At 41.4% G+C, this 20,382-nt stretch overlaps 1 protein-coding gene and 1 long non-coding RNA gene across 2 annotated transcripts in view; one reads left to right on the forward strand and one right to left on the reverse strand.

The window, feature by feature from the left end:
- The first annotated feature begins 751 nt into the window (after positions 1 to 751).
- On the forward strand, positions 752 to 10,164 carry LOC147756965 (uncharacterized). Its single transcript, XR_015325153.1, has 2 exons — positions 752 to 1,326; positions 9,149 to 10,164. It is a non-coding gene; the product is annotated as an uncharacterized LOC147756965 (long non-coding RNA).
- Positions 1,521 to 20,382, reverse strand: part of LOC111248359 (glutamate receptor ionotropic, kainate 2-like) — a 168,307-nt gene continuing 149,445 nt past the window's right edge. Inside the window, exons 8-16 of the mRNA XM_086985576.1 lie at positions 18,406 to 18,627; positions 15,334 to 15,495; positions 13,882 to 14,081; positions 12,614 to 12,812; positions 12,057 to 12,257; positions 10,332 to 10,430; positions 9,177 to 9,404; positions 8,465 to 8,907; positions 1,521 to 7,981 (exon numbers count right to left, since the gene is read on the reverse strand). Coding sequence (XP_086841702.1) covers positions 8,761 to 8,907; positions 9,177 to 9,404; positions 10,332 to 10,430; positions 12,057 to 12,257; positions 12,614 to 12,812; positions 13,882 to 14,081; positions 15,334 to 15,495; positions 18,406 to 18,627 — 1,458 coding nt within the window. The 3' untranslated portion in view covers positions 1,521 to 7,981; positions 8,465 to 8,760. The remainder of the gene's footprint in view (positions 7,982 to 8,464; positions 8,908 to 9,176; positions 9,405 to 10,331; positions 10,431 to 12,056; positions 12,258 to 12,613; positions 12,813 to 13,881; positions 14,082 to 15,333; positions 15,496 to 18,405; positions 18,628 to 20,382) is intronic.

Below are 20,382 nucleotides of genomic sequence, written 5' to 3' on the forward strand. Positions count from 1 at the left end.
TACAAGAACCTCATCTTTTAACCGTGTGACCCAGATTGCCGTTCTGCTTGAATGGGCATTTTAAGGAAACACTTGAAAAACCTTATGCGTAACTTTGCTTTTAGTAATCAATATCCATGTGAGTAATGTTGACACAACCGTTTAAAAGCTCTGGTGGATCCCAATACTAAAGTTGTCATCGATCTCTAGTTAAATCTAAATAGCTAGTTCTCGGAACTATTCAAACATGTAAAATATTACTTTGTTAGCTAGAACCTTAACATTAACGTAACAGGGCGTCTTCTCAACATTAGCTGTGAAAGTTTTGCACTTTTTGTTTTAACAACAACACTGTTTCAATTACAAGTTTGTCGGGAAGGTTTGGTTTGAAAATCTGTTATAGCTATAAATTACGGTATCTAGACACTTGGATATACCTGGATTTGTTTCGAAGTTACATAAGGTTTCAAATATGCAGAGCTTCCAATTTTTTCTAATATACTTCTGCTTGGACACGTGGCCCCTATTACATGCATACATCACTAGATCTTCCGTTGTAAGCCATTCGTTACCCTATAGAACAGTATCGTACACGAATCTATATTAGCTTGATTCCTCCACATCTTTCACTGTCTCTCTCTTCTTTCCTATGTTACTGTTCATACATGTACATGCTAGAGTACGTGCATATCTATACGTACATATCTGTCTTATATATATATATATATATATATATACCCGAGTATTATTTTAAAAGTCATTCTTGTCGATGTTTAGCATATAACACTTGTGGCGCCGTCTGGTGGGTATTTCTAAAAGTAAAAGCTCATCTCCAGCTTCAGATCGGACGCATGGCAGAGAGAGGGCGCGTCCGTAGGAGTCTACACTGCCGCGAATGACAACAAGAACATCTAGCCCGACTCTTATAGTTCTCTGTTTGTTTCAAACCCTGTTTTCTCAAGCCTTCGACCCCTTACTTTCGCCACCGAGACCTCCACGCTTTCGTTGCAGCTGGGAAAACCCTTACCCACCAAAGCAGGAACCATCGCCCGCTACCACAGCAACTAAAGACGCTTGCTCCGACAGCAGCGGCTGCCCCCAGTGAAAACACGTTCTCTTATTGTTATTTCGAAATGACAATCGTGGTCTTTATTTCGCAATATCATATCACAGGAGTTTACAGCTTATTTACAGACGGGTCAACTTGGTTACTTAACAGGTGCGTGGTGTTAGCATTCACGCGGGTTCGGTCGTTATAATTAGATACAAAAGTGCCCTATTGATTGGCGGTCACATTTGAATCGTCCGCAGGGCGGGACGTTAGCGGCTGTTTGATGTACGATGCAGGTTGGTCATTTTTCTTTCTCTTATTTAGACTTATTTTTCGCTGTTATTTAGCCAGCGTACGATATTTGCGATACATATATTTCGCAACGGAGATATTATCATTACCGGTACTGTCAGGATATAATATGCAGAATTGAGGAGTCGAACATGCTGGAGGCTTATTAATTAGCATCTCTTGACTCGCACAGCGCTGAAGGCTTACTGTTTTCTGCTTTTTTTTTTGTTAGTTAGTGCTTTTACTGGTTAGTAACTTTTATTTAAGTGGTTGTCAGTCTTAATAGTCAGTTCATGCTTGGTGAACTACCAGAGAGCTTTGCTTCGATGGGGAGATATAGCGTTCGGAGAAAGCTTTCGCAGCCGAGAATCCGGAGTCGCGCATAGGCAGCGTCCTCCGTCTGAGCTGCAGCACACCATTGTATTGTTAGTATGCATGTCCTCTATATAAAATACTATGAATGGTGCATTCAGTAGCGCATTGAATGAAATCAATCAGCAACACGTAGCGAGCGGCACCAGCTGTCGGAGGACAAACACCCCGAAGGTTTATTAGTTATCCAGTGTCGCTCCGAAGAGCGAATCTGTTGATACCTCGCTGGTGCTATTGCTGGATAGATGAATGGACTGTTCTGTTTATCAACTACATCACGGGCTTATTTTGGCTGCCTATTTCTTTGTCTGTCTTTCTTTTTGTCCCACGTATATTAACGGGACTATCTCGAACGGCGGCTAAAACTGGATTCACTCTGCACGATCGCTAATCGGAGCATTTCAAGTTCGAGCGTTATTCAAACATGGAAAGCTGCGAATTGTATTTACCCTGTTTGCTCACATACTCGTGATGCTTTTTTGCACGAGCTAAGGCGCAATAGAACAGGAGTCCTTCGATTGCAATAGGGATCCAGACGTTGCGACAGCATCAAGACTCAGAGGTTTACATCCCAAACATACATTAATAGTGGGTCGTCATGATACCATGGCATGTGCCATACAACTGTCGTTGCTGGTGTTGATCACAGATCAATATGTTGATATTCTCCTTCCTATTGTACTCTATATCATATGGTATATCATACACCATATGGTTGAGGTTTTTCTTCAAGGGTAAATAAATTGCCAAAAGCGGTCAATTGTACGCAAGCAAAGACCACTGATTGAGTCATTGTGCCTGCTTCGTTCATGGATTCATTTCGTTTTCTCTCCAGTTTGTTATTATTTATGTTATCCTTTGTTTATATACCATCTTTATCGTTGTAATATGAAAAAGTGCCTTTTGGCCGTTGGAAGAAGTCACGGAGACATCCACCACAGTCAGTCGTATCATTATAGAACTGCTATGGTGACAATTGGCGGCTCATTGAGCAAAAAGCGGGCTCTTGACTGCTGGACTCGATGACATTTGTTTCTAGGTGTGCGTGTGTATTTGTATGTATGACATAGTGATTATATTAAATCAAGTGGGATCAACAGGGTTTTTAGTCAATCAATCAGTCTACTAACCGACAGAATATAATCCGGCCGATGATGAGACATCATCGGTCATGGATCATAGAAAAGAGTTCAATGGCGATGTCCTTTGTCGATTGTGTTGTGACAGATCCCTAATGGGGTTTTACATAAAACTGCGTTAGCGAACACAATAATCTATTCACTCATTATACTTTCCAGTGACAATTTCGCTAGCGGTGTTTGTCTTGCCTGTTGCCCCCTCTTGTTTCAAACACCTCGAAGTATCGGTGATGGTAAACGTGAATGATTGACTGATCAACCCGATCATCGATCATCTCATTGGTCCGGATCTGACTCCTACAACTTTTCAGTTGATGTTAGCTTGTTTGATTTGTTTCTAGTGCGAAACAAAGGCGCGCGTGTTGGGTTTATTGGGGTGTGTTGATACCAAATATCCCTCACACGGCATGGACGTACGCTCGGTTCACTAATGTTGGATCTACTTCGTCCTTGGCAGCATCAGGGGGATCGTACGGCTCACGTCTGTTGTGACTCACTTCTTGACAGGACCACTGGTTCGCTGCCACTGATCGTTTGTATTATTTCGTTGGAACTGGACGATATATATTGCACTTTGGTTCTGATTCTGTATTCTGGTTCTTTTTAGTAACGGTCAATAGTTAACAGTTATGTTCAGTCAATATTGTTTCAATATTATATTGTTAACATAAGTAACAATGGATTTCCAGCCCGAATTTCCAGCTGTAGTCTGCACGCGGATAAACTAGCTGAGATGGCTAGACCAGACGAGCAACGACAACCATTGAAGGTTTAATAGCAGTTGGTCTTTTTTTGAGTGAATTCAGCTACGATTTAGCTCAGCAGCAGTAAAACTCTTTCTTTTGATCGGAAACAGATAGATAAATCAATTCGAAATGCCGTTAAACTACTAAACTTAGCAAAGTGTTCGCCATTTGAAAAGCCGAAGTCTAACGGAACTTACAGGCGATCGGTATTAGGATTTCTCCATGTTCATAAAGCCAATTATTAGTTACATGTTTGCAAGGTGTAATCGCAGGTTATATTAACAACGGACCCAGTAACTCTGGCGGCGCATGCCCACGTCTGAGAATCGCAATCGGGACCAGTCGAAACCTCTCGGAAGAGCCCTGCTTGGCAGCAGCACTCGATTTTCTTTTTCCCCTGCGGCTGGACAGACGGGCTATGAGATACCCCTTATGAACAGCATCAACCAACGTACTGTGCAATACTCTTCCTGGCGAGGAGCCGACTGGCTCCGAACTTCCAAAAAGTTTTTTAACAGGCGAGCGCTCCGCGGTCGAACGCCAGCTGTGAAAAACAGAGCGAAATAAAGCAAAATTCGCTGTTAATTAATTATCATTGCTAATTCGGTATCAGCGTTGAGTGCACGTCAACACAGCATCAGAGGATAATGCTGAGCTATTCACGGTAATAGACGTCTTGATTTCTGGTTTCCGACAATAGCCTATTCTTAAGAACCAGCTCGAGTTTGCCGACGTAGCAGCAGGCGAAAATGCGCGCGCCGGCAGAAGCCTCAATGGAGGTGGCAGCGATCGGCAATATGTATCGATATTATCGACATGTCCATCATGTAAAATGAAGAGACGACTTCACATATGTGTTCGGGGCATGTTTGAAAGGTTCTACGCTGAGGCATTCAGTAGACGTCTATATTCGTAGCATTAGATCTTTTGACTGATTCGACTCCACCGAAACCTTCGACTGTTAAGCTCCTTCGATAGGTGGATGATAAACGATTGATGTCTTTTGTCGTATAAAGGAGCCGCGTTATGGCACGGAACTGTTTGACAACTGAGCAACGCTTCAACGAACGTGAAGAGATCAGGACACCTCGATTTTGGATTAGTTTTTATTATTCGTATAAGGGTTTTTTTTTTTTTTTTAGGTCAGTTATATGGATAGCTATTCGCATCGCAGTGGTTGAGCTGCTGGTATTTAGCGAGTGCTTGGATTGGTCACATGGAATTTGTTTGGAAGAGATCAACACTACAAATATACGGTGGCCTTGCCATTTCATATAAGACCTTAGATAGTAAGACGAAGTACGCGTACTTATTGTGTATAGATGATATTAGATGTTGTAATACTTTACAGATAAAATGCAGGCAATAGATACTTAGAAGAGGTTTTCTCAAATAATGGCGGATTTTCTGTTTTCCCTTCGAATGAATGTGTGAGGTATTGGTTCGAAGAATGTTCTTAGTAATATTGTTATTATTATAATTATTATTATCATTTGTATTATCATAACTGCTATAAATATAGTAACAAAACGCGGTTTCGCGACGTCAAAAGCTTTTCAGCATTTCACCGCCAGCCGCCGATAACTCGAATTGACCTCTTCCTACCGACCTGCCGACCAATTGGAAAAAATTTTCATTGACTTTTCATTAACATTTTTTAGCTGATTTGTTTGTTTGTTTGTTTGTTCAGAATGCTGTTTTGAGCAGCCTAATGACCACTCAAGATAAGATATACACCCGTATATATATATATATATATATATTGATAAAGTCGGTAATCGGCTAACGAGGCGGCAGTTCTCTGCTGTACGTACATTTTACGCTGACCCTTACTTAAAATTATGATTGGAAGTACCCGTCTGCAAACGACATGATGGGATAAAAAAATTAGCTCTTCATAAAATCGTTTTGTTCATTGGATTAATTTAGTCACTTAATTAAACCCAACAATAAACCTTATGCACTGCATTTATTATCACACAACTTGTCCCTTAGTTCAGCTGGGTCGGATTTACGGAGGTGGTCAATTTTACCGGAACATATATATATATATATATATAGATATATAATGTATACTACTGGCCTTTTCTACGTTTGGAGCCGGCTGAGCTTCGGCGGGCGTTCGAGAAATGCGACCAGAAGTTCATTCGTGATCGTGTGTTCCTGTTATCGCTGTTGTTGTTGTTGTTGTTGTTATTATTATTGGTTTTGGTTGATGTTGGTCTCGTACATGTCTACTGCTGTTGTCATTTTCGATGTTTACTTTTTGCTTGTTGTTATCGTTATTAGAAATGTTTTTCATTTTGTTATTGTCGATCTTGTCGAACCCTTATGGTAGTCTGCTTAGGTTGTTGCTGTTGTCGTTGTCGTCGTCGCTGTCATTGTTGTTGTTATTGTTGTTGCTGTTGTTGTTGAACCAAAACGAGGTTGCTAGTGGACGTTTTTTTGTCGTATATGTATGTTACTTTAGGTCGACGAGCTGTTCTTACGATGGGTTCTCGCCCTCTCGCCTATTAGGAAAGAATACTTCTTTGTTAGGTTCTGAAAGTCAAGTCCCTGTCATTGTTTGTATCGGTAGGTAGCATTAGTTCCCTCTGTTGTGCAGTGCCGTTTATATTGATTATCGTTTTATCTGTTGCTAATTAGATTAAAATTGTTCGTGTTTGGAAAAGCGTTTTGTCTTGCAATTGTAACATCAATATATTATCACTTTGCCAACCTTTGCTTGTGTGCGTGTCGCTTTTGTTGCAAACGTTCTTGGCCAACAAGGTGGCTCAGTACGACGTTTTCGGTAAGTTTAAAAAAGTGCCCACTGATTTCTCCCTCACTTTCGCAAATGGTTGCTCTGTCAAATATAACTTAACGGTTAGAAACAGTTTCGCGTTGAAATTTAGTTGATTGAAAGAGGTTTCTATCGTTATTTCTCTGTTGGTAGTTATATAAAAAGGAGAGAACCAGAATGTATCGCAAACGTATCCAGAATGATAACGATCCCGCTGGGCATATTCCTAATGTCAATGCAAATGTCAATGTGCTTTAGTTACTTTGTTATGCACCCTAAATAGTCGATATACTTTGTTGATGTCCTTTTACTCTTGAGTTGTAGATGTATTTGCTTCATTTTCGCCGTAAAAGTTCTTGGTCGAGGTCACTTTCTGTATGTTTGATATAACCTGTCGTTGTTGTTGCTGCTGCTGCTGCTGCACGTAGGTAGGAAAACAGTACACTGAGTTGTGCCTGTTCTTGAGGTCATGATGTGCTTGATAGAAATTCAAAAAATATCTTTCGATCAAGAAATAAGCTACCAATAGTGGTTAGAAGATCGATATTTTGGGTGATTCATTTTTGTCTCTATCGTAGTCTTCGGATTTGTTTGAATTTGCGGTTGCCGAAATTGTTGATACCGAGATATTTTAATCCATTATTATCATCATCTTCGTTTAGTATTATTAGATGGCCGATCAGTAGTGTTTCGTCTAGTCGGCTTCAATTAATGCTGTTCGGTAACAGCTAGGAAACTGCATCTTGTTTTTGCTGTCGCTGTTTGTCTAGTCAGGTTGTTGTTGTTGTTGTTGTTGTTGTTGTTGTTTTCATTGTCGTCAAATCATTGTAGCTTGTTGAAACGAGCTGCTTGATAGAAACCGATTTGTTGTTATTAATCAATCACATAGAGAGTTATCAGAGTTGTTCATCCATTGTAAACGTTGTTGCTTCGTGAATAGTATAACGTCGACGGGGTGGCGCACATCGCAAGGCCCATCACCTGAGGAGACCAAACCATCGTCTAGGCCAAACAGTTCACCTGGCCCCTAGCGGCGTACAGAACACGCCGAACACGTTTAATTTGTACGAACGTTTACATGTGATTTTCCTTTCACGTCTTGTATGTGTTCTACACATTTTGTTTAAAAGCACTTGGCCATACGCTTCCGTTCCCAGAGGTGATGCTTACTTCGTCGACAGGCTTACATTGCTAGCTCTGAAGAAAATCCCATCCAAACTCAGCTGAAAAAGTTCTGGCTTGAATCAAAACAGAATGAAGGCAGAGGCGATCCGACGCAGAAAAAAGTCTGTCGATCTGATCGCGCAGTCTTATGGGCTGATCGATTGATTGAGTGGCTGACGTTGATCAGAATTGCGCTGGGACTGAACTGAGCTTATGCACGGTCGTTAGAAGCTGCCAGAGATGGAAGCGCATGGGATGGTGCCATTAGAAATATTTAAGGCCAAATTAGGCCGTTGAGTTGAACGGTCTGCCCGGCACATGTGGCCTGGTCAGGACCCAGCACATCACTGGGTCTCTCGCCTCCATCACAGAAAGCAAGTCTGCTCGACATGAAAACTTCCAACGCCAAGTTACACAACAGCATTTTTATACGTCAATTGGGTCCTCTTGAGCAATCCTGCAAGGAATCGGATACGCATATTAGGGTTGCGAAAGGCGTCCCTTATTCAATTACGACAAAAAGGAAAGTGTGAAGGATACCATATACAACAAACGCAGATAAAAGATCATACTTCTCTGTAGAAGTGCGTTTAATATCCGTATGGTGAGATATTGTGTTTCATTCAACAAATAGTTGGTAACTTGAAATTCATATTAAAACCATACTTCTACAAAAACGTAAAGGTTAATATATTTCGCATATTCACACAGAATGTTATACTTCCATGTAAAATCCTTGTCAACAGTTCAAATGTGTTCTTAGTTGTGGCCTGCAAATTGTGATGACTCTACTTTTTGCCTGTTTAGAAAACTTCGTATGTGCTCGGTACTCTATTGTTACCCATGTATTAGACGAAGGTCTAGATATATCGTAACATTTAGACCTTCGTCCACCCTATCATCGGTAGCTGTCTTAGTTAAGCGTTAATGTGATACCTACCTGGCCTCATATCGGTAATATGGCCCATAGGTGTCCGGGCTTAGGTGCGTGGCCAGGTCATCTGCGCATAGCTGATCGGTGGGATCACACAGCGGTACATCGCCGGGTTGTTGGCCGGCTGGTTGACCCGCCTGGCCCCCACCTGCTGCTGTAGCGCTCTTCAGGTTGCCGATAGACGTGGCCTGATGAAAGGCCTGGTTGAGGCTTAAGTTTGCTTTGCTTAAACTCAAACTGCTCGGGTTGGCTTTTAGCTGGCCGAGTTGGCCGAGCTGCAGTTGACCTGCGTCGTCCGGATGTCAGGAAAACGTGTTCTTGTTGTGAAGGCCAAACCCCGTGATTGGACCCATAAAAGGACCCATGCCATTGTCGGTCGCAGCGATGGCGAGGTTTTCATCCGAGCGAGGGCGTGTCAGGGGTTTTTTGCTTCCGCACGTTAGCGTGAACTAGGCAAATATACGAAATACATAAAGTACAAACAAACACCGCTCGCATTAACATTTCTTTTTTTCTATTGATCTAATAATATATCTACAGGAAGCTATAAAAATAATCCGGTTAAGAAACTTCTAGATTTTTTAATGACATTTTCAAAGGTCAACAAAATCTTGAAGACAACTTCGAATACGGACTTCAGCCAATGAATGATTAACACGTAAATTGGATTTTATGATACTTTACTTTAAGGCTATTCTGCTGACGAGCGTGCACTCACCTTAAGTTCTCTGCAGAGTTCAACGCAAACGGGATCACGTTCTTCGGGCACGATCTTCTTTGCTCGCCAAACAAATTCGACAATGGCCGAGATAATTGCGACGCATGATCCGACGAGGAGCACAATGAATACACCTCCTACCGAGGCCACGGTCATCGCCGACGTCCCTTTATTGATGATATCCTTCGGGCACTTTTTGCTTATGCGCTTCTTTTTCCACCAACGCTCCTGCGAGATCGAGATCATCAACGGCAGATGAAGCCAGCGTTTGTCGGTAGAGCACAACACGCAAAACACAGGCCGAAGAAAACATAAAACATTATCGACGTTAATAACGACCAAAAGAACAGATTGATCTTGAAACGAAGGTGCAATACTCTAAAAATCTTATATAATCTACTAACAGGTTGCCTTCTGTTGACGCTAAACGCATGCCTACCGTGACCTTTAAAAAGGCACCACACAGTATCAAACCGTAAACACCAACTCGGCTCTACTATGAATCTATCGCGCCAAGGTTGTGCCGAATTTCAACGCATGACGATACATTTGTGTGACTTGCAAACTTACCTGAACCGATCTATATGGTTTTTGTGTACGTATACATGCCCTGTAAATATACAGTGTAGTAGCAGACGATTGATATTGTCATTAAAACCTATTCGGCGTTTGCGCTCTTTCATGAAGCGGAGGCTTTGCAAACGTACGTATAGAGTAGGAACGCGCTAAGAGATACAAACACACAGTTGGCGGGCATTTCAACTAGTTAATCCTATGCAACTAAATCAGCCCAATGATAGTATTAACAAATCAGCCATAGACGTTGGAGCTGTAGTCCATTCTCTATTATTGCAATTCTAGACAGAGTTCAACCCTGCTTAGATGTAGTCAGAGGACCTGATGACTTGTCAAGCTTTTGTGTGAGGTGACAAATCCATCCTTGAGGCGAGAATAGCGTATAAACAAGTCAGCTAATATTGTTCACACAGGCAGGAGATGTTAACTCATCACTGTTAAATCATATTGCGATTTAAATAGCGTAATGCGCATCTTCGCATTAAGCTAACATTTCATAGAAGAGAGTATTTAACCTTTTAGCCGTTTGAAGGAAGAAGACTAAGCAGTTGTTGAAAGCCGAGCAGCACAGAAACTCACCTTAAGCACATGAAGGTCACCGTTCTCTTGTAGCCGAAGGATGGCTTGCGATAGCATAGTCCTGTAGGGGGACCCCGGAGGAGTGGCGATACCGTAGCCCTGCAGACAAAAATGGGACATAAGACCAATTTTGATTGATGCAAGTCCAGTTTTGCTAATAGGATTAGTCATAGCATATACGCGAGGTGACCTTATCGTGTAGCGTAGGAAGACAAACTCAAGGAAGCCAAAGGAATATAGTGGCTGATATCACACAAACAGTAACGTCTTCGGCTGAAGCCGTACAACCTTTGAATAATTATTCTGATTTAAGGACGAATCACTTCGACCAGAGACCATGAAAACTTATCGAAATAGTGTTTAGCTCATTTTTATCATCAAAATCAAAGATGGCATTTGTTCAGCAGGGTGCTTACGAGCGACTCTAACAACAGCCATTAGAGACTCTCGTTAATGATATGCTTCAAACGAAGCTTTCCTCTAAATATTAATCGCAACACGCTCTAGCTCAGATCTGGGCAAGGGTTACAACAGCCACGGTAATGTAGCGCCTAATGTGATAAACTCAAAGGACACATGGTGGTTTAGATTGAAATTCAAGGATGGACACATTTCGGGATAAAAGCGAGCCGTCTTATAGAACCCCTAACGACAGTAGAGCATGTAGACGTCGAAACGCTCGACTACGAAAACTAATGGTTGCATTCTAGCAATGCCACAAATTCGACAAGATGTCAATATGGCAATTTTCATACTGAGACAGCTACCCAAATAGAACATTTCAGCTCCTGTGCATAACCCTGTTCTATAGATACTCGTATAGATAACATAACCCGTCGTATCACTTTTAATCCACATGGAGACTGGATATTCCTTGGTATGCCAGAATTTTGAGATTTAGGGCCTTAATTTTTTGGAGAGAGGTTTTGTGCATCTTCTTCGAAATTGATATTTGTGTGCTTTCGAGTGGTAATACGGGCTTCGTCTATTGTACTCGCCGCATGTGGTGTTCCGTGTATATATATATATATATATATAAAAGCCCTAGCCTGCAGAACGTCCATATATATATGGACGTTCTGCAGGCTAGGGCTTTGATTTTAGAACTGTCGCTTACAGCTATCTAAACAGCGAAGGACATTTCCATCTGGATGCATGGGATGCTATGGTTGGGCCTGTCAATACAACAACCGGCAGTGCAAAGACGAAAATATAAGCAAACATAATCTCGAAAACACCAAACGAACGTGTGCCAAAAAATTGGAGGTTCTTCGAGGCCCCGACACACCAGCTCGTGGTGACTGCTAATTGATTGATATGAACAATTCCAGCGGTATTAGTTCTTGGTTCAATTTTTCAACAGAGATTCTTTCACGTTGGGTTCAGATCCTTCAAAAAGCACTTCCCGGCATTAAAATTGGGTCAGAATTTACTAAATTTAGATACAGGGTTCTAAAGTCGTAAAAGAATAAGACTACGGCGACATTAGCCTTGCAACACCATAATCAACTAGAGGTAAGACTTCAATACAGACTTGGTTAATTCAATGGAGGATGGCATTTCATGATAAGCGGTTATATCAAATTAACATTAAACAGAATCAAGCCAAAGGCAACACCGGGCTTCTAAATCTACATCGTAAATATGTAGGACTGGTTCATTGACAACGTACAATACACCTTGTGTTTCTGGTTTTCTATGAAGTACCGTGATGTTTTAACGTACCTTATTGTCGAGCAGTGAGCCGATCTGGGTGAGGTCGCAGTTCCTCTCAATGTTATACTCGATTGAAGTGGACTCCATCAGGTAAGCGTACTTTCCCCTTAACACACGATCGATGCCCTTCTGGTTGCTCTCAGCAAATACAGTTGGCCGTTGAGATTGCATGACGTGCCACATTTTAGCGTATGTTGGGAATTGCGAATCCTAACAGCATAGACGCATGAAACAGTACGCTGTTAGTGGGAAGCTTAGCTTTACAAAATATAACTGTTATTGTGGAGTGTATGTAGGTTTGAACGGGCGACCCGGGGTTTTTGGTCCAAGCTACGCAATCAGCAGGTGGGCAAAATAAGAACTAGCTCTCATCAGCGGACGCAAATGCTTAAGCTTGATTCCTTTCGAAGCATTGTATTTAATATATAAAATAATTTAAAACTTGTTAGTAAAGCGTTTTTGACGCTTAACTCAAGAATTAGGTGACAATATAAAATATTAGATTGAACTATTCGACTACTAGCACGAAAGTTCTATGGAGTTAAGTTTATACTGTTTAAACTCACTTTGAAGAAGGATTGTGTGGAGCCAGACCTAAGACAGCCATACTGAATGGTTGTCTGCTTCGCCAAATCTTCAACGCTTTCAATTGGAGATACGAGACGTTCCACAGTGAGGAACGCAGCCAAGTTGGCGGTGTAAGAAGAGACCATGATCAAAGTGAAGAACCACCACATGCCGGCTGCTACACGAGTCGACAATGCTCTACGATCCAGTCAGTACATTACGTGATTGTAAGATGTTGCCGAATGAAATTCATCGAAATAAATATTACTGTTACAATAGGCCACCGGTTCAAGCTTCATCGGATAGTTAGAAGCTGCTTACATCAAAATGGAGCGCATTTAGCAGGAAAAAATAGTCCGTCTTATCTCGTTAATATCAACATTGGCAGCAAGCAGTTTTCCTACACAGGAAACTCCCCACAGGCCTCTGCTGCCTGTCATATGAACTTTTGAAACTTTATTTTCCTGTTCTAGCCATCAGGAAAGTATGGGCCTGCACCTTACGACGCCTGTATCGAGCATTTGTCACGAATAAATACTAGAATGAAATGCACATTCTAGCTCATTAATGGTGGAATTGGCATAGAGGGCTATTTAACGAATTTAAAAATAGATTGACAAAATGAATAAATGAGAAAGCTGAATTAAAAAGTAGATGCTTGCAGTAGTGATGGAGCTCATACATGAGGCTCTGTATTGCCGAACCAATAATTCTGAGCTATCGCCATCGATCTTGCTTCTACAAGATACACACCGAATCATTTTTTGAGTTAAGGCTGAGGCAAATAAATTCATAGATTTTTAAATACGACCGCGGAGTGATTCATATCAGTATTGTACCAGTATGGTCAACATCTGTACACTCATAAAGAAAAAATAGATTTAAAGTGTGGGACGGGCCCATCACCAAAAGCCTATAGTACTGATGGTAACCCCTATTCCTCGAAAATTTCTATCCAAATTATAAACTCCAATTAGTTTAGAAGAAAAGATTATTACGAGTTTGATTTTCCGAAAAAAGCAATTCTCTATTTGAAGAAAGTTTGACCGCCGTTTTCCCGAGGCGATTTTCGCCCTTTTAGGCAAAAGTTATTTCGACTGTAGAAGAGTTGACAGGGTTTCATTAGAAAAGTTTAGTTTTACTTTGGTTGTTCCATAGCTGTGTGGCCGCACTGGTGCGCTATATTTAAAACGTCGTTGAATGGTAATCTCGTACGGCGTGCAATGGGTCGTATGTTGGCAAAATGAATTGATGGTGAAAAGCTTACCGTGGTGTTACATCGCAGCCTTGTTGCATGAGGCATCCAATAGTGAACCAAAGCGTATTCCATATTGTAAATTGATTGTCCAGTTCCTCAGGGTTTCCTTCACAAGGATGTGGATTTACCCATTCATATGGCGAGAATCTCGCAAGCACGAACAGGAATAAAGATACTCCGAGAAATGCTGTCATCATGTAGATCCAGACCTGAAAATAGGAGGAAAAGATATATTTACACTAAAATTAACTTGGTTTTTATCGCCAACGAATTAGCTTTCATAGATAGTAATGAAGCGGTCTAGACAATTAGCTAATTCAACTAAGAAAAAGGTGCTCATAATACTTAGGAAACCTAAAACATTCAGGAGAAGTTCAAATTACTACACACTGAACTAATTTTGTGTGACTCAAAGTAGATAAGTGCCAGCCATTTTACGAACTACGCCACCGTGCGATTGCGCTGTTTAGCTTTAAATCTATGTTATACGCCTACTTGGCCATTATCTGCTGTATGAAGTACACGCCACTAGTAGGTCAAGATCTTTCAGAAAAAAACCCTTTGTAGCTCCCCCATGCGCGCGATCCATCGGCGCAGTTCGAAGACTCGCAGCTTAACGGTGGTCACTGTGTCGCGTCTCGAGGTTTGCTAAGAAAGCATCAGTCCCATTTAGTGTTTTTCCAACTTTGCCCTTATCCGCTAACAGGGCTGCCAGTCTAGAGACTTTCCGTGTTAAATGTACGAAAGGAGGTACGACAAAAGTTACAGTGAAGCAAGCGCCACCCGAACTTAACAGCACCGACGATAAAAAAAAGTGGCGATGGAGTGGTTACAAAACGTAAAAAGAGGAAATACCACAAACGCTGAGCGTCCTTAACAATGGCCTCCAAGAAGCATTTGTCACCTCCTATCAGAGGAGCGCCACATCGCCAAATATTCCATATCAGTGAAAGACAAAGGAATGTCCGAGTGATATTTCTAGCTATCGCCTCTTCGTACTCCTCGTACAGGTTTAATGAAAGCGCATCATATTTGCCCTCAGTTTTATTCTATAAGCTATCATATCTTGATAAAATAATATCCATAGCTATGACGTGTTTGTATATGCGCAAAGGATCGGAGACCTAACTGACTTCTGCTATGTCTATGAGGCTAATTGGTTTTCTAGGGAAAACAAATCGAATGGTACTACTGTACCTGTTTCGGTAAAAATCTATTGAGTTATATCAGCAGCACCTCATGGCGGCTATAACTCAATGGAGATCTCACAATACCATTTGTTTCAGCTGATACTGCCTTCGCAACGTTGGTACCACACTTACTATTGCCATCAGCTAGGAACAATAATGCAATTGCCACCATTTCGTAAACCAGTTGCAGAGGCAAGTCTACGGATATACGGCTCTCGTTATAGACACAGTGATATGGTAGTAAAAAACGTCAGACATCGTTTTAACCTACCTCGAGAGAGAGTGGGTCTAGGAACGAGAATAGTCCGGGCGGGGGTTTCGCGGTTTTCTTGTAGAGGATCGAGATCCCCAAAGTCATGAAGGGCATCGTGAAGTCCACGGCCTCTTCACGGACGAAAGTGATCGTCAGATCGGCCACAGCCAAGTCCGCTTTCTGTAAATAAACAATATAATAGTCGTTAAGAAGATGGGATGTTGATTGAGTCGGATAACGATAGAACAATAATCGAATTTAGATTTAGGCACAAGTTACGTAATGACTCTGCGTTATTCAAATTCAAGAGTTTCAGAAGCAGCGTCTCTCGATGCCACTATAACCAATATAACAACACCGAGTTACTATTTTTATGGTTTGAAAAGTTTGCTTCAAACATTAGGGAACTGTGCAACCTCTATCATATGACATATAAACCTGTCAACGATCGTTTACTAAAAAGAAAATTGATATGAATTGCTTAAGGTATTAAGTTTTGTGCGGTTCATGATGCAGATAGAGGCTACCCGGCTGCGTTGGACTTAACTTAAAAGTTGATCCTATTATAAGCAGAAATTTAGCTATCCCTTCCCATTTGGATAACAACAGCGCTAGCAGCAATATCCGAATCGAACTCTTGGCCTCGATCAGGCCTTATATATTTGCCAAGGTTGTGATCCTCAAGTTCCAGTCATTAGGTACAAATCTGATTTTGAGTATAGATTTGGCAAAAAACCGCGACGGGTGCTAAGTACGGTGCTTGGCAGCAGACCTCACGATCGGATCATTTAAAGGATGAATAATTTCTATTCACATGGCTTTTCCTTGTACATTGGCGTAGGGGGTCCCTCTGCGTACAACTAAGATGCTTGCAGCAAAGGCGCGTGCTTTCGTGCACTTTAGAATTTCGGGTTATTTCTCGTGTTTGTGATTCCATATGACCATCACGTCTATCCACAAAGAGTATGTCTTATCGGCACAAATGCGGTAACACAGCAGATCAACAAACGAATTCGGTATCGAAACTTCAGGAGTAATCAAAAATCGATATCTTGCGGGGAACTGCACTAAGGGCAATCAGAGGCGATCTCTGCGTTTTAGGGTAGAACAATTGCAGTAGAGAGCATTTTGGAGTAAAGCACTATTCTATAAACATTTTCGTATAAAGTATAGATTAACGTATAGGCTAGGGCGACATCCTACCGCCGGAGTTGAGCATGTCCCAACGCAGCCAGCTATGAGAAAACGAAGTTTAAACTACAGAAGTAATTCTCATGGGATTTTTGTTCAAGGAGCCATTTTACACATATCGTTGTGCGCTCTCGTATACAAACAGTACTTTCTATTGTACGACGTGCGTTCTCAACAAGTTTCTGTTTGGCGTTTCAAGCTAAAATGCACGCGTCTCATGCTAAAATGCGGCAGCAGATAGGTTGTAAAAAGTGAGATCTGTGTATAGAAGACGGGTCGGAAGTCTAAGAAGGTTTTACTAGATAAGGAAAGGCTATGTACATCACGATGTACAACCAACTAACCGAGATCAACGGTGCAAATAGGGATAGAAGGTCAAAGTAAGCTCATAGAGAAGCTTGTTAGCCTGAACGTGATCGTAATATTAGAAAGGTCGAAGTTGCACAGGCAGATAAATAATGTTTGTTGAGATATGATAATAAGCTAATCTTAAGTTGATATTGGGGAACATATTTGAAAAATAACGGTATAGTGAGCGCTCCCTGAAAGCAGCGGTTAGTGTTTGAAAGCGAAAAAAGAGGGAATTATCGCGAGCTGCTCTCTCATACGCAATATATGTACTTAGTTGAAGAATTAGCCTAGTGACCTATAATACGTGCTCAGGTTCAAAATGATTGTTTACCGAAACAAAATAGAAAATGTAGGTGCAGGGTATTCTCTCCTCAAAAGGTCTAGCGTTGTCAATCCAGTCTACCTAAGCCAACTGGACATAATTGATTTTTTCCTACGGGACATAATTTTGTATCAATTTCAAGCGCATCCGTACAACGTCACGATGTTCTGATAACAACTACGCGTTTGTCGTTGCCACCTGGGCCAGTAGCAAACGTAATTTTTCATGTCACTGACATTTTTGATGCTTCTAACTCCGTGTCCCACTCAATGGCGGGAAATAAGCAAAATTCATGTTCTAATCCGTGATTCCATAGACTTATCGGGCGTTCAATAAAGTTTTTATGATGTTGACGAACGTTATATATATTAGGTTAGTACCACTTCAATGAACGGCCTTTTCCAAACTAGGTGGAGTAATACACTTCGTTATTGAGACTTTTTCTAATTATCAGTACTGCCGCCTAAAAAAGTTAGACTAGTCGTTTCTGGTTGTATGATCGTTCGTCTCACAAGTACTTCGAACGGATGACGTGCCTCCCAGGATGTAATTTATAACTTTATAATTATTTTAGGTGCGATACCAGGATTGCAGGTTGGCAATGGCTCATACCTTCTCGCCATATTATCAACAGGCTCTTTTTGGGCCACATACAGAACAAGAATTGCTTTATAGTACGATTTATTGTGACGTATAGTAACTGATTTCAACACGATGTATAAATCGCAGCAGTGGCTACGGCCTTACTGCTTTCCCAAGTCATGGGAAAATCGGCTTAGGGAGGTACGTGTTTTACCAGTCCTGATGTAGTTAGGAAGGAGCGAGTAAATAGATGTAATTTTTTTTGACGGCCGCCTCGTACCTTGAGAATGTAAATCGGCTTTGCTTAGAAATGAAGCGTGTCGTTGACAGCTCTATTTGGATACCGGGGGCGCGGTTTTATCATGCAATAAGTTCATTTGCCAGCGAATCACATAAAACCTAAACGATCATTTCTAAATTATAGCATTAAACAATTGCATAGACTATAGTAGATCTGGGAGACTTGGCTTTAGTTGAGCAATATGATAAAACACTACTTAGAGTAAAATTTTTATCTAAGTTTCCTCGTAAATAAACTTTCATTCAATTTGTCTATACAGTGGGATGAAGAAGAAGAAGTTTTAAAGTCTACGTATATAGTCTGCTGAAATATATTGTTACTATTTACAAATCGCGTTGCATACCCCGCTTAATAGTTCGCCGATCATCCCGTTCCATCTTCCATCGGCGTCCTTCCGGCCATAACTGTTGTCTGCGACTTCGCGGATAACATACTTCATGTTGTTATCGAAGTGCTCGGAGGAAGCAATCGCGTCGAGCAAATCTATGCAGTAGCCTTCATATTTATCGTTCCCTGTCAGCCCGTTATCTCTCCAATTCTCTTTGTACATCACGTAAGGTGGTTGCTGAAAAGGGAACCAATAGTGAATCATAATTTCCAATTATACAGCACTACCTAACTCATCAATATTGACAGAGAATAGAGCAAAAAGCAATGGCAAGCTAGTTCAAATCTCGAATTGCACTTGTGCATCTTACCAACTATTATTTATACGAGTTATGATGATTGGAAACAACTTGTTTAACAGCCAGGTTAGACATTAATCGTTGACGGACCACGTAACGCTCGCTAACAAAACGGACACACGGCTGAATCGTCGCTTGCTTTCCGACATATCTTCCAGTCTCCTTTAGTTCTTTTTTAGGCTGCTTTCCTCTCGCTAACACCATTGTCCGCACTGTTTGAGAAAACTTCCTGCGTACCCGTCTTCTAAGGGTACTTTCAAGATTCATCATTCATCTCATTTGTCCTTCGATAACGCTATTTCGCATCAGCAACCTTCAAACTCGATTTCCTGTTTCGTCGGCACACTTCAGTCATTGTCGTTCCGTTACTGCTTTGGTCTACCAATTTCGTATATTCTTTCTGTCTCTCGACCTCTTTCGCTGCCTCTTATAGCTAGCTATACATATCCCGCTTGCAATTATTTGTGTAGTCTTTGTTCGGTTTCATTTTGATGCCCGTCAAGACTGCATCACTTTTCTTTAGCACGATGTTCAGGTTTGGCCCAGAAAGAGTTCATGCGAGCGAGAGAGAGAGACCCTAGAACAACGTTTGTCGTTCGATCCGTACAGGCAAAAGAGAATTATAGCCCTACATACCGGAGCTAGGGCAGTTGTCCATTGCGCCCACCGTACGTCCCAGTGAGCTTCATTTGTTCGGCAACTTTCAACTCGTTCAAAGCCCCTTCCCCCATCCACATTTATCCTCGTTAAGCGTCACACCGACACGTCTCTATATTCGATTCCTTTCGCTGCCATTGCGGTTTGAGGGGCAGCGGCATAGGTACTGGTGGGTAAGGCAATAACCATGAAAATGACTCTTTGCTTCCTACTCACCGGCAATATAAACGACAACAACCACAAAAACTGTCGAATAGACGACAGGTTTTACAAGTACCATATAGTAATAATCATTATCAATATATGATTCTTTTCGACAGGACTTTATCGACGTTCCTAGCCACTGGAATGCGCATCGTTTCAACACATCTTAGATAACAAGACAGATGGCGCACATAGGGAGCCTAGGTAATAACAGGCAAATGAATGCAAGTAAAAGTAGGAAGCCATTTGCTTTAGATCAGCATCGATCCCGATCATGATGGTAGTCTTATGGAAGGATCGACCTCGTGCTCCACTATTCCTTCCCCATATATATTCTTTTTAGCAATGCTAAGAAGCCATGAGAATGCCTCATACGAGCATTTCATGGTTTAGTCATAACGAGGTACATCCATTTCCAAGTACTGCCAGAGGCGTTAGTTATACTCCACCTAGAGTTGCGACATTTAACGATATTTTAGAAGCTTTCGAAGAAGTTTCTGGTAGCTGCTGATTACTAAAGTCAGTCATAAATTAAAAAAGTACGATCAGCTCAAAACATGCAGACAAACGATCGCAAGACTTAGAGCAAAAAATACTTCCGTGATGTGACATAAATTATTTGTCGCTTTCTGGTGGAAGTGGCAGTATACTAAGGCAAACGTACAGCTTTAGACCAACGCCACTTTTATACTCGTCCGATTCAATACGAAAATACACGTCCACCAAAGCCAAACATAGGTAAATAAAGCTCACAGGGGCTGCTATCTTCTCGG

Source organism: Varroa destructor, unplaced genomic scaffold (genome assembly GCF_002443255.2).
Source record: "Varroa destructor unplaced genomic scaffold, Vdes_3.0 BEIS01000003.1, whole genome shotgun sequence".
Classification (NCBI taxonomy): Eukaryota; Metazoa; Arthropoda; class Arachnida; order Mesostigmata; family Varroidae; genus Varroa; species Varroa destructor.